The sequence below is a fragment of the Hippocampus bargibanti genome, linkage group LG01 (assembly GCF_051943395.1).
Source record: "Hippocampus bargibanti isolate YZ-2025 linkage group LG01, ASM5194339v1, whole genome shotgun sequence".
In the NCBI taxonomy this organism is placed as follows: Eukaryota; Metazoa; Chordata; class Actinopteri; order Syngnathiformes; family Syngnathidae; genus Hippocampus; species Hippocampus bargibanti.
Window position 1 is genome coordinate 35550228 of NC_142734.1, and position 14509 is coordinate 35564736.

Genomic DNA, 14509 nt, shown 5'->3' on the forward strand with positions numbered 1-14509 from the left:
CTGACATTTTTGGCTAATGAGGATGTTGAAACCGCGGTTGGTAAAAAAAAAAAACACTGCGATTGAAAAAAACCAGCTGTTTTCTTCTACATTGATTGAAACAGCACAACTCCGCTCCTAGTGGACAATCCTTGAATTGCACCGCATTAAAATGTGAATTACGTGTCGTTTGTGCATTTTTTTGCACTTTTAAATTATCCTGCGCGCCTAATCTAACCTCCTTGGGGGCCGGTTCCGGCCCGCGGGCCGTATGTTTGACACCGCGGCTGTAGAGGGTTGATCACACATACAGTAAAACTTCTAAAATAATTCACAAGTAAAAAGGGGAAATAATGCGAACCGAAATGACCTTTGATGATAAACGACACCGCATTTACATGCGTCGTAAGAAATGTAGTGCATATTTTCAGTCATTATATTTCAGGTCCCGCCCCTTTACCAAGTCCACCTTGTCCTTCATCAGCCACCCTCGTTTCCCTGCTAGCATATTTTGAAAATAGCGTCCTCCAGCTGTCGGCGGCAGTCGGTCCGGGTGATCGTTTCAGTTTATATCCGTAGTCGTAGTCGTAGTCCGCCCCCTTCTCGCTTTGCAGGAAGACGCGCACGTCAGTTTTTGTTTCTTCCGGAGCCAACCAGCAGCAGGCTCGCCTCTCCCGGCTACCTGTGATCCAAATTGTTGCCTTCGCATACCCCGACAAGGAAGAAACTCTGGGACATGGCCAGACCAGAACAAGTCCTGGTGCTGGAGCCACAACACGAGCTGAAATTCCGAGGTAATGACAACCAGGGCAGGGCCGGTGACGCCTCGGTGGCTACCAGCTCAAATCGTACAACACTGCCTGCCCCCTGCGTTGCCTTTTCGTGCCCGTCAGTTGTGTTAATTGTTTTTTGTCAAGCAGGTTACATTTTAATAGCATGCACGGTGTACCTTTTGGTTGAAATGCCAACGGTCCGCTAACATTTACAGGCTATCATCCGAATAACCGTGTTGGTTAGCTTAACTGCTAGCTAGCTGTCATTGCAGCGTCAGAGAAGGCCCATCGTCCACGACATTCGTTTACTCGCAAGGCGCAGCCTTTATCGGGCTATAAACGCCGTGATTTGACTCTTTTTGACGTCCGCTTTTCTGATGCTATGCTAACATCCAACTGTCATGCATGAGTCGTTCAAACTTTTTATTCAATGCTGTGCTAATCATTTACTTAACATCGTCGTTATTCTTTATTGGATAATCCATCTTTAACTAGGCACAGTAATTGTGGTTGAAGGCTGTTGAATAAAAAAAGTATTATTTTCGGTTGCAAAGTATTGATTTATAAATAATGTCTTATTTTTTTATCTAATCTTAGTGAAGAAACGCACATTTGTCCCATCGTGATTGAAGGAGATCGGACTATTGCTCTTTCCACCGCAATGTGTCTCTCTTTTTGTGTGTGTGTGTGTGTGTACGCGTGCGTGCATTCGAGTTGTATATTTGTGCAATTCTGTGTGTGTGTTTTTGTTTTTTTTTTAAATTCCAGGACCGTTCACCGATGTTGTCACTGCCAATCTGAAACTCACCAACCCTACAGATAGAAATGTATGTTTCAAAGTCAAGACAACCGCACCTCGCCGTTACTGTGTTCGCCCAAACAGCGGGATCATCGACGCTGGAACCTCCATCAACGTTTCTGGTCAGCGTTGACAGTCATGTCGTATATAGTGACACCAGTCCAATGGGTTTAGTTTGATGCGTTCATCTTAGTGTAATGTTTTATATCAAAGCACAACAAACTGAGTGATTCAACAGTAACCGAAACAAATGCACTTAACTAACCTATCACCATTATGAAAGTCGCCATGAATTGGTTCGAGATTCTCTTCAACACAACAGAAATGGGCCTTAATAATTTTCATCTGAATGTTTACTATAGGTACAACCATCGATAGATGAGATGAGATATCCTTTATTCGGCTCACATTGGAGAATAAATGATAGATTTAGTACAAATATGTGTTACATTGTTGTTGGGGTAATTCGCTAAAGGTCCCTGGTTCGTTCCTGGGTTTTGGCACCAATAAGGATGGGTAAAAAGTGACCGTTTGTTCCTGGTTCATGGCTCTTCAGGGTGTTAGAAGTGAAATCAGCAGGAAGCCAGGTGTTGAACAGAATAAGTTATTTTAATCTTGTAGACAGCAGGGACATTGTGAGGTTGCTTGAGGGCAGACAGAGAGGAAAGAGGAAGATAGACGCGCTGGGAGAGCCTTTATATAAGACGGACAGGATGTGATGTAATAGATGTGACATCATGTGAAGGCAGGCAGGATATGACGTATCAGGAAGTCCAAGTAAAACAAAACGATGCAAAAAGATGTTTCAAGATGTTCGTATAGCGAATTATCCCAACATATGTCTCAACGAGCACGACTAATTGTAAACAGAGGATTCCCTGTCGCGTTATTTCAAGTATGAATATTTAACTATATGAGTCAATAAAATGAACATTCCATTCTCTATACAGTTATGCTGCAGCCTTTCGACTATGACCCCAATGAGAAGAGTAAACACAAATTCATGGTGCTATCCATGCTGGCTCCCTACGACATGACTGACATGGAGGGCGTTGTGAGTATCTCCACCAGAAAGCGAAATAATTCAGCTGCGTTCCATTGAACTGGATAACTGCTCTTCATCCGTTCCTTAATTGAGCACTTTATCATCTAGAGGTCATGCTGAAGCCTATCCTACCTGTCTTTAATCAGTCGGTGGGATGCACGCTGAACCGGTTGCTAGGCAGTCTTATTGCTGACACAAACAAAACACCATTCACACGCACCGTCAATCCTAGGGCCAATTGTTGGGTTGGATTTGCCTTTATTAGTAACACAGTGGAGAACTTTACATATCACAGCAGCAAAGTGATGAAAGGAATGAAAAACAAAATATACATGAGCTGCTGGAAAGGCAGCCACTCTCGCGGCGCCGTCTTGAAGTCAAAAGAACAAAAAAAACGAAATAACAAATACAGTAAAGTCTCGTTATATCGATATTCAAGGGAGTCCGAAAAAATATCGATATAACCGGGACTATCGATATATCCGATATCGATATAACGAGACTTTACTGTAATATGACAACACAAAGACACAGAGTCATTCACTCTTAAGCACTTTCTGTACCTTCTTTGTTACATGAAGCAGTTCGAGATGAAAGAGGAGAGGATCAAAGCGTCTTTCCACTAGTGGATCAGGGACATCATGGTAGAATGTGCACGTCGACTACAAGCTAAAATGTTGAAAGCAAACACGCAGCTGTAGCATCCATTGACGAAAATAGATAGGCGAGAGGTGCCTAGCCACCCTCGCTGTTAACATAAACACATAAAAGACAACCGACGTCGCCGGACAAGTTGCGTCCATAATTTGTAAAATCGCTTCAAATGACTTCTACTGAGCGTATTTTACAAAGATTCTACCGCATATAGCTATATTTTACCTTTTAAGACTCGCGCTGAATATTCCGAAAGTCTTGTTTTTGAGTTGGTGACGATTCCTCACGATACGTCACTGAAGGAACGCCCCTGACCAACAAAAGGACACATTGTAGCAGTCCTTTCATCACGTCAATGCATTTTGCTGTACTTTGTTTGGTCGGAAAACTTCATGTAGCACCAAAAAGAGGCAGAAGAGGGTGACAAAGCTCCGTGTAAGGAATTAATCAGCCTGTGGAAACGGGCTGATTAATTCCTTACACGGAGCTTTGTCGCACTCTTCTGCCTCTTTTTGGTGCTACATTTCCCACCTCCAGATACCTCAAAATGGCCCGAAATAAATTCTTTAATCGATTGTAAACATGTATGCTTTCCTCTTCGGAACTATTTGAATCATATTCATAACTGGATGAGTAACAAGAAAGCATCTTCTCCAAATCTGAAGCCACTGTTTTGGTTCTCCAGCAAGGCAAGACGTCTTGGGGTGACATCACGAACAAGGGGGCGGGACCTTCTGAAACTGGCCACTTCCGGGTTCATTTTTTTTGCAGATTTTGGACACTTGAAGTCATTTTTATTGGTGTTTTGCATTTGACTAAAAATATCAGCCTGCGTGTTTTGGATATTTTAGATGCTATAAAACGTTTTTCTGATGTCAGTTAAGAAACAAAAAAATGGTGTCGGTTGTCCTTTAATTGATTGTATGTAGGAAAGACTTTGCTTCGCTGTGTGTCCAGTTGAACAATATCATGTGAGCTGTTTGCTAATCTGTCATGGGTTGTTTTTTTTTCCCCCACTTTGTTGATGATGATATTGACAGTGGAAGGAGGCCAAACCTGAGGAATTGATGGATTCAAAATTGAGATGTGCCTTCGAGATGCCTCTTGAAAATGACAAAGCGGTAAAGTGGCATCCGGCCTCACATTTTCACCCGCTCATCACCATTTTGATTTTCCACAAGCACTTTCACACATCCTCACCATTCACTGCATCATCCATTACCAGCCATATTTATTTACGTGTTTATTTTTTATCCCTTTCATTCTGGTCTGCACGTCTCTCCTACCTTTCATTCCCCTCTCTCTCTGCAGCATGAGCCCGAAAGCTACCACACTGTGCATTCCTCTACCTCCTCTGTTAAGACGGAGTACGCCTCACTGCCAGTGACGTCCAGCGCCTCGCTGGATGACGGAGAGGTGAAGAAAATCATGGAGGAGTACAAGCGACTCCAGGCAGATTTGCTGAGACTACAGGAAGAGAACAAACAGCACAGGGTGAGATGGGCTCACCTTTTTTTTTTGTTTGTTCCAAACTTGAAGTTTTACAAGCATAAAGGCCATTTTAATACAGGTAACATCCAAGTTACGGTCGTAAGTCAAACGGTCGTAAATCGAAAAGCATTCAAAATGGCCGACGCGAGGTCGTCCGGAAAGGGTTAAGTAAATTATTAAGTAAATTATTAAGTATTTTCTGTTACTTCCGGGTTGAGTGAACGCTGGCGCATGTGACTGCCGCTGCTCACCCGCAGAAAAAAAAAAAATATCCCGTGACTGTAAAGTGTCCTTGAGAGTTTTGAAAGGCGCTTATAAATGAAATGTATTATTATTATTATACGACAGAATAGTATACGATGTCAATCTGTTGTTTTTAAAAGAATGTTTTCTATTGAATACCATGATATACCAAACTGCTTACGGTTCAATTATAAATCTTATAACTTTTAGTGTCATTTTTATTTAATATTTCGTATTATCATTTTTTATTATTGTGTCGTTCTGCTGACCCAAATACGCATGTCATACATAGAAAGCTAGCTAGCTAATAGACAGCTAACGGATAGCGAGCTAGATAGGTTAGATAGGTTAGACACGTAGCGCAACACCATCACGTGCTTACCTAGCCAAAATTGTTGTACGTCATTTTGTGCAATGCTGTAATATTCTCTGTTAAGATAAATGAGGCATGCTGAATGTTGAGCGCATCTGGCAACGCAGCCACAACGCTACATATGGTCATTTGACAGCAATTAAAAAAAATATATATATTGTACAATGTTGATAGTAGCGGTTGCTCTCTGTGCTCCGGCAAATAAACATCCTACTTGTTCAATCTAGACAAGAAGGCCCATCTGAAGTTTTTATTTTTCTAAATGCATCGCAAACACACTGCAGAGTTGCCTGTCTGCCATCGTAGCGGTCCCAGCCGTAGAATTAAAAAAAAAAGGGTCTGGCGGTCGTGGTCGTAAGTGCGGGTGGTCGTAACTTGCACCGGTCGTAAATAGGATGTTACCTGTATTTTGGTTCCACCACACCCTCTTTTTTTTTGCAAGTCAAAAGCTTTAATTTGCTATTCATTGTTTTGCCTGTTCGTTTGCCTATGTATTTTCTCATTAGAGTTATAGGGCACAAACTATTCCACACCCACGCTTTAGCTATCTAGCTAGCTATCGAGCAAGCTAGCTATTGAGCTAGCTAGCTTGCCATTGAGCTAGCTAGACATTGAGCTAGCTAGCTATTGAGCTAGCTTGCCATTGAGCTAGCTAGACATTGAGCTAGCTTGCCATTGAGCTAGCCAGCTATTGGACTGGCTAGCTAGCTAGCTAGCTGTATTGCTGGTCAGTCAGCATCTTTGCCTCAGCATTCTTCGACTCATGCCTTCTTGTGTCAAGTTTGCCTATTCACACCTCTTGTCCAGTAATCTTTGATAGGCTCCAGCTCTAGCCACATTTTGTTTTCGCCTCTTTCTTCAAGTATCCTGAACATTTTGCTCCAGAATTCTTGGTTAGCCATGAGATGTATTTGCGTCGCCCTGTCGTGATTTAGCAAACCCAGCCCACAATGTAATTGATGCTAGCTCTTGTTTCACAATAGCTGCTAGCTAGCTCGATAGTTAGCTAGCTCAATTGAGCTTGCTAGCTTTTGTTTCACAATAGCTGCTAGCTAGCTCGATAGTTAGCTAGCTATTGAGCTTGCTAACTGTCGAACTAGCTAGCTATCAAGCCGGCCATCTGTCGAACTAGCTATTTATCGAGCTATCTAGCTATCTATCTATCTGGTTATTTCTTTGTTTGTTTCTTTTCATACTCATGTTGGTTTGCGCGTGTGTTTCCGTGGCAGGAGAACGACGGGTTGCGGAAGAGAAAATTGGGCGCAGCCGATTCCTTCCCCTCCCCCTCTGGCTTGGCCACAAGGGACGAAGGCCTGAGCACCCGCGTGGTGGCGCTGTGCGTTCTCTTCTTTGTCTTCGGGGTCATCATTGGCAAACTGGTCCTGTAGACGGACAACACGGCGACGGACGGATGGACGGACGGACTGCTGGTGGCCTGGATGGACAAATTAAGGAGGTCTTCTCGGCCTTACATTTTCTCTCTCGTTCTTTTTTTTTTTTTTTTACCTTTGAGGCAATATGGTTCTAGCTTGTCATGGCAGGGCCAAAAAAAAGGAAAGAAACATTTGAATGTGGTATAAGAAAACAACGAAATTAAACCTTAATTTTTCTCTTTGGTTTGTGTGTGTGAAATAATCACCAGTGTCAATCCAGCGGCTCCATGCATCGCTTTCGATTCCCTAACAGCTTGCACAGGTAACAATTAGTGGCGATGTGGCTCAAGGCTTCCATTGATTCCCAACCGATGTCACTTCAAACAAAAACATCTTCTTATTACTGCTAATCTACACAGAGATGGAACACTAGTGACCTTTATATTCTGCACTTCAATTTTATGTATATAAATGTATGTTTGTATGTTAGGGGTGACAGTTGGGATGCTTGCATAAAAGAGCACATGTCAGATATCCTGTGATAAGTTATTGGGGCTTTTGTCCAGTCTCGGCTTTCGGAACCAGAAAGAGAATCTCCTCTAGTCACAAGTTTCAAAGGTGTATTTGGTTTTCCCAGGCTGCACTTTGCCAACAATGGCTCCCCCACTTGTGTATGGAAAGCGTGTCGCCGCTAACTGGTTAAGAGTCGTAAACTTCATGCAAAATCAATGTGGACATTTAAAATAAACAATTGTATGCAACAAGTTCATTCACTGGTTCATTCATATTTGACTGCATCTGTATTTGTGTCGGGTGTTTCAATTACTAATTGAAAATCGTGTGAGTGACTATGAGTGTACACACAATGGAAAGAAAAGTATGCATGTGAACCCTTTGGAATTACCGTACTTAAATTTCTGCACTTAAAATACAGTCATCTTAACTTAAACAAATACCACACAAACACTTGTTTTCTTGTTTTTATTGGCTACCATGTAAACATTCTCAACTTGTCAGGTCAAGGAAAAAAATATAAACCAATAGGCTGTACCATTTTATGGAGTCGTTATTTGGTAGCCTTGGACAGATTTAAAGGACAACCAACGCCTCAGGACAAGTTGTGTCCATAATTTGTAAAATCGCTTCAAATGACTTATCAAATATTCCACCGCATATAGCTATATTTCACGTTTTAAGTCCTGACGTCACGGAAGGAACGCCCTTGACCGAGAAAGGACACACTGTAGCAGTCCTTTCATCACGTCACTGCATTTTGCGGTACGTTCTTTGGTCTGAAAACTTCGTGTTATTCCGTGTTGATGGCAAAATTAGAAGGAAAACACATAAATGACACGATGGTGATCCTTGTGGGTTGCACCGAGCAACTATTTGATATTCACTGACAAAAATCCCCAGGAGACAAGCCCATTTCCACTGAGCTTTGTCACCATCTTCTGCCTTTTTTGGGTGCTACATCCCCCCCCCCCCCCCCTCAGATGCCTTAAAATGACCCGGAATAAATTATTTAATCGATTGCAAACATGTATGCTTTCCTCTTCAGAACTATTCGAATCCTATTCATAACTGGATGAGTAACAAGAAAGCATCTTCTCAGAATCTGAAGCCATAGTTTTGATTCTCCAGCGATGCAAGACATCTTGGCGTGATGTCACGAACTGGGGGCGGGCTGACCCATTTTGTGGGTCAGTCCAGAATTAGAGGACATTTTACATATCACTCAGCAAATTTAAAATAATCCACATAGCAAGTATGGAAAGATGTTTGTGCAGAAATGCAGTTGTCCTGAGACCAAATAAATAATGCTTTGTTTTTAAATGTAAAAATTAGTCTGGTGTAGCCCCTAAAACGCCATTTTGTGCACCCCCTGCCTTCTCCCTATATTGATTCTTAAAGAGTTGTCATGTAACTTAAAATAATTTAAAATGCACATTTGAAATAATTATTCATGGACTGTATGTCCCACAACATGCACGCATCTCTGTTAATATTAGCTTTTTAGCATTGTAGAAGTGGAAAAAATACAATACATCAGAAGTGACATAATCTGTTTTCTAAAACATTGGATAGACCAAAAGTATATACACTTTATCCATCTACCCATCTATCTCTCTACCCATCTATCAATCCATTTGCTTCCCTTTTCTTGTCCAATATAATTCACTAATGGATTTTATGAGGAAAAGTAGGGAAACTGTCAAGAAAACGTTTTGAATGGCCGAAATAGTTTTTTTTTTAAAGAGATTGGTGAAAATTATGACATTCTGGTAAAACTGGTCATTTTTATTCAATCTTCAGCATTCCCAGTTAACAAGTCCGGAAAATGGCACATTTTTTTTTTTTTTTTTTTTTTTTTTTTCATTTTAGAAATGTCCGGCTGGGGGTCAAAGATGGCGAGAAATCATTGGAGTGTCGTCATTGGTGTGATGACGTCATCCGGCCTTGTCCAGGAAATAGAGAAACATCAACAATCGTCAAGGCTGGGCGTAGTGTATAGAGTAGCCAAGCAGCGAAGTAGCAAAGCCAAATAAACGGAATAGTTCTTAATATATATATATTTTTAATACTGTATCAGCGTGTAGATTGACAGCCATGTCCTTGTTCGGGAAGATATTTGGCGGGGGAGGCAAAGGAGGTAAAGGACCGAGCCCACAAGACGCGATCCAGAAACTCCGAGAAACCGAAGAGATGCTAACCAAGAAGCAGGAATATTTGGAAAAAAAGATTGAACAGGAGCTTCAAATTGCCAAGAAAAACGGCACGAAAAATAAAAGAGGCAAGTTATCCGCTCGCCTTTATTTCACCAGCATCTCCCCCCATGAACTGTTTTTAATAAAAAGAATGCCTTTAATCCTTGCTGGGAGTTAGCATATTAGCCGAGTTGGCTAATAGAACATAGCTGCCATCGTGCTTGTTGGCAGCCTCAGCTTTGCGAACTATTATCGGCCTTTGAGGAATGAACATTCGGGCCCGTCGTAGTCTATTTACCCACGTTTTACTTTCATCGGGAGTATCGAAGTGAATGTAGCCACAATCACCAGACATGTCCCTATTAAATAAAATAAGGCTACGTGCGGTAGTCGTTAAAGTTGAACCTGGTCGAGTGAGATATTAGAGACAACAGGAAAACGACAAAACACAAGATAAAAACATACGAATTTTGTTAGAACAATTGTTAACGAGTGTTAGGTAACCGTGTCTAACGTAAATGCCACGACTCAAAGTAATCAAAGTTCAACATTGATTAGCCTACTCAAAGAAGTGGTTCACACCCAAACAAACCCGTTTACCTGTTTGCAGGTATGACATATTCTCAGTGATAGCCATGAATAGGTATATATATAAATTTGCCCGATCACAATTGGATTAGCTATTTCCCGATGTTTCCAGTGTTTACACACAGTTCCACTTGGGCTACTGTTCAAAGAGTTAATGGCTTGGGGAAAGAAGCTGTTTAAATGTCTGCTGGATTTGGTGCGCATGGATCGGTAGCGCCTGCCTGAGGGGAGTAGCTGGAAAAGGTGATGGGCAGTGTGCGGAGGGTCCAGTCGGATTTTCCGCGCCCTAGTTTGGATTCTTGCAGTGTGCAAGTCCTCGAAAGTGGGTAGGGCGGTGCCAATGCACACACACATAGCACACATTTTTTTGATCAGGCAAAAACACACCTATGCATCTGTCCTACAATTTTATTCTGTCGTCACACTTTAGCGCAGATGACTTATTCTTGTGCTGTCTCCTTTCTGCAGCGGCTCTGCAGGCTTTGAAAAGAAAGAAGCGCTACGAGAAGCAACTGGGCCAGATTGATGGCACATTGTCCACCATCGAGTTCCAGAGAGAAGCTCTGGAAAATGCTAACACTAACACTGAAGTGCTGAAGAACATGGGCTTTGCTGCCAAGGCCATGAAGTCTGCCCATGAAAACATGTAAGTGAGAGTTGATGGCCAAACATTTTTATCGATTGATTGAATAGTTGATTTTTGGAGTACAGGAATAACATAACAATGTTTGTGTCCCCAAAACGTTTTAGAATCGGGTTGTTATCAGTGTATTTTTTTTTCTTAAGAATTCTGTCGTGTTTAAACTTTAAAGGACAACCGACTCCCTTGGACAAGTTGTGTCCATAATTTGTAAAATGGCTTCAAATGACTTCCACTGAGCATATTTTACAAAGATTCCATCACATATAGCTATATTTTACGTTTTAAGACTCGCGCTGAATATTCAGGAAGTCTTGTTTTTGAGTTGGTGACGAGTCCATACGTGACGTCACTGAAGGAACGCCCCTGGACCGAAAAAAAGGACTCCATCACGTCAATGCTTGTTTGGTCTGAAAACCTCGTGTTTCACCAGAAAGAGCCAGAAGAGGGCGTCCAAGCTCCATGTAAGGAATTTATCAGCCTGTGGAAAAGGGCTGATTCATTCCTCACAGGAATTTTACTTTAATAGTTACTTAAAACAATAAGACAAAGCGCACATTTTTATTTGCTTAACATTACTGAGTAACATTGTAAAATCCACTATTATGTACTCAGGTGAAAGTGATTGTTGAAAATAAAATGTTGTTGAAATGCATTTGTGCTCATCGTCGTTTCAGGGACATCGACAAGGTGGATGACCTGATGCAGGACATCACTGAGCAGCAGGAGTTGGCCCAAGAAATTTCGGATGCCATCTCAAAACCTGTTGGCTTCGGAGAAGATCTGGATGAGGTGGGAAGCACGGTCGCTCCGAGGACATAGCATTTGTGATTTGATTACACTTTGAATGGGATGCATTGAGGGAAACGGTGAATGGATTCTTTCTCTACGAGTCACACGCACAGTCAGTCGATTTTAGCTAGCCAGACATACAAAATATACATTCTTTAAAATGGACTATCTCAACCAGGTGATTCTGTTAGTGTACTTAAAGGACAACCGACGCCTCCGGACAAGTTGGGTCCATAATTTGTAAAATGGCTTCAAATGACTTCTACTGGGCGTATTTTACAAATAATCCACCGCGTATAGCTATATTTTACGTTTACACTGAATATTTCGGAAGTCTTGTTTTTGAGTTAGTGACGAGTCCTCACGTTACGTCACTGAAGGAACGCCCCCGATCGAGAAAGGACATACTGTAGCAGTCCTTTAATCACGTCACTGCATTTTGCGGTACTTTGTTTAGTATGAAAACTTCGGGTTGATGGCGAAATTAGAAGGAAAACACATAACTAACACGATGGTGAATCGTTGTGTGTTGCACAGAGCTGACAAAAATTCACAGGGGACAAATCAGCCCATTTCCATGGAGCTTTGTCGCCATCTTCTGCCTTTTTTGGGTGCTACACCCCCGCCCCCAAGATACCTCAAAATGACACGGACTAAATTCTTTAATCAATTGCATGTATGCTTTCCTCTTCAGAACTATTTGAATCATATTCATAACTGGATGAGTAACAAGAAAGCATCTTCTCTGAATCTGAAGCCATTGTTTTGATTCTCGAGCAAGGCAAGACGTATTGGCGTGATGTCACGAACAAGGGGGCGGGACCTTCTGAAACTGGCCATTTCCGGTTTCAATTTGAAGTCGTTTTTGGACACTTTAAGTCATTTTTATTGGTGTTTTGCATTTGAATAAAAATATCATACTGCGTGTTTTGGGTATTGTAGATGCTATAAAACGTTTTTCTGATGTCAGTTAGGAAACAAAAAATGGTGTCGGTTTTCCTTTAAGATGTCCATCGAGGTGAACTAAAAAAAGAATTGCATCGCTTAACCCCTGCAGTGTACATGCAGCATTAAACATACTGTTTGCCGTTGCCAAATTCTTAATGTTGCTCGTTGTCTCCATCAGGATGAACTTCTTGCCGAGCTGGAGGAGCTGGAACAAGAAGAGCTGGATAATACTCTGCTGGACGTCGGCGCAGAAGATGTCCCCCTTCCCAACGTGCCTTCTACTTCATTACCTTCCAGACCTGGTAAGACCTATTCAATTGAGCTCCGAGAAAGATGTGGATAGATGACCACTGTGGCTAAAGTTCCTTTAATAAATGAATGGATTACTCTTTTTTTTAATGTATTTCAAAAAACTTTACTGACTACTGGATTTTAAAAAATAACCGCATAATGAGGCCTCGTCACAGACATAAATCATCATGCTCGCAAAGCTAACATTACATGGTATTTAGCAAAGTTCAGCTCATTGTTTTGCAGTTTTAGCACACTTTAAGTAATTTTTATTGGTGTTTTGCATTTGCATTATCAGCCTGCGTGTTTTGGGTATTTTAGATGCTATAAAAAAAAAACGTTTTTCTGATGTCAGTTCGGAAACAAAAAAATGGTGTCGGTTGTCCTTTAAGTGTCCCCTAAAAAAAATCTCATTCTGCTCAATTATTCTTATTTTTTTGTTTATCTGATAATCTTCTGTTTTTCTCTTACCCAAGCGGCAAAGAAAGATGATGACGAGGACGACATGGGCGACCTGAAGCGCTGGGGGATGGAAGCCATATAAACATACCACATAACGCATCGCGCTTACCTGTATCACAGACCGAGCTGAAAATAGGAAGGAAGGCATCGTTGGACTGCAAGGATGTTGTTTTGTTTGAGTTGGAAGAAATCACTTTTGACTCAATTTAACACACACATACACACACACACACAAAAAGCTGGAATCTTGTAGTCTTTCCTCACCCGACTTTCAAAATTTCCTCCAGTTGTTCACCTCCAGGCTTGCCAATGGTGGCTCCGTCATATTGCAAAGTCACTCATATTTGATGAGAACCTGCCACTGAGAGTTCATTTCGGTGTGACATTGTGAAATGACTCATATAAACTGTTTGCATACTTTTCATTTTCCCAGCTTGTGTATATAAAAAAAAAAGATAATGCAGGGTGTCGTTATGATCTCTTCTGTTGAATTGAAAGAAAGCCTGATGGTTCACCCCAATCTATGTCCTTTGTCTAAAACCACACCTCGCCCCATCCTAAAATAATAATAATAATAACGATAATACTGCTCACCGGTGAGTGCGTAGTTATTTTCTGTAAATATCCAACACGTGTCACTTTTTTTATTACGAAACCTTTTGCCCCCACGAGAGCCTCTGTTTCAATTAAAGGAAACATGTAACATAAAGTCAAATGTCAGCAAACACAAGCATGACAAGAAGAGGAACAAGTCTTGAGCATTTCAACACTGTCACTCTGATTCTGGTTTTCTCACTTATTACGGTCGGAATTTCAAAATGTTACGATGGTAGAATCATATGAATATCAACTATTGTCACATTTCAACTTCATCCAAAGGAACGTTAACACTGATTACATTTGGTTTTGAGTTCAAAAGTGTTAGTTTCAAATTCATGGTGTAGATTTCTTTACAATGTCAGGATAAACAACTGAAGTACAGATGGCAAGCATGTATGCATTTCGATCTTTTATTTATCCAGATAAGAGTATTATTTGCAAATTCATTAAAAAAAAGAAATTTCTTGTATTCGTGTGATCTCTTTTTTTTTGAACTAATTTCGCTTTCAGAACGTCAAAAACGCTGGCTTGAGATAATTGGAAGATGTTTTAATAATTGTATTTAGGAACTGAATTATGAAGGTAAATGTATTGTCTGAGAGTTGATGAATTGCCTATATGTGCCTGAAAATTTGTAAATACTAAAATGTTTGTTTAATGAGAGTTAGTTTTAGGGGGGAAATGGAAATTATTGTGTATTTTCTGGGACTTCTACCGAAAAGCAACGTCGCGTATGGACGACGTCATCAA

The 14509-nt window shown here is 41.1% G+C and overlaps 2 protein-coding genes across 2 annotated transcripts; both read left to right on the top strand.

The window, feature by feature from the left end:
• Positions 1-508: 508 nt before the first annotated feature.
• Positions 509-7499, top strand: LOC148904081 (vesicle-associated membrane protein-associated protein B-like). Its single transcript, XM_089013724.1, has 6 exons — positions 509-773; positions 1521-1673; positions 2502-2605; positions 4291-4371; positions 4562-4744; positions 6587-7499. The coding sequence occupies exons 1-6, from the start codon at positions 716-718 to the stop codon at positions 6743-6745; spliced, it is 738 nt and encodes a 245-aa protein (XP_088869850.1). The 5' UTR covers positions 509-715; the 3' UTR covers positions 6746-7499.
• A 1694-nt stretch (positions 7500-9193) lies between these two features.
• On the top strand, positions 9194-14228 carry LOC148904082 (charged multivesicular body protein 4c-like). Its single transcript, XM_089013759.1, has 5 exons — positions 9194-9524; positions 10495-10672; positions 11344-11458; positions 12585-12708; positions 13174-14228. Exons 1-5 carry the CDS (start codon positions 9341-9343, stop codon positions 13239-13241), a joined length of 669 nt encoding a protein of 222 aa, XP_088869885.1. The 5' UTR covers positions 9194-9340; the 3' UTR covers positions 13242-14228.
• The last annotated feature ends 281 nt before the right edge of the window (positions 14229-14509 follow it).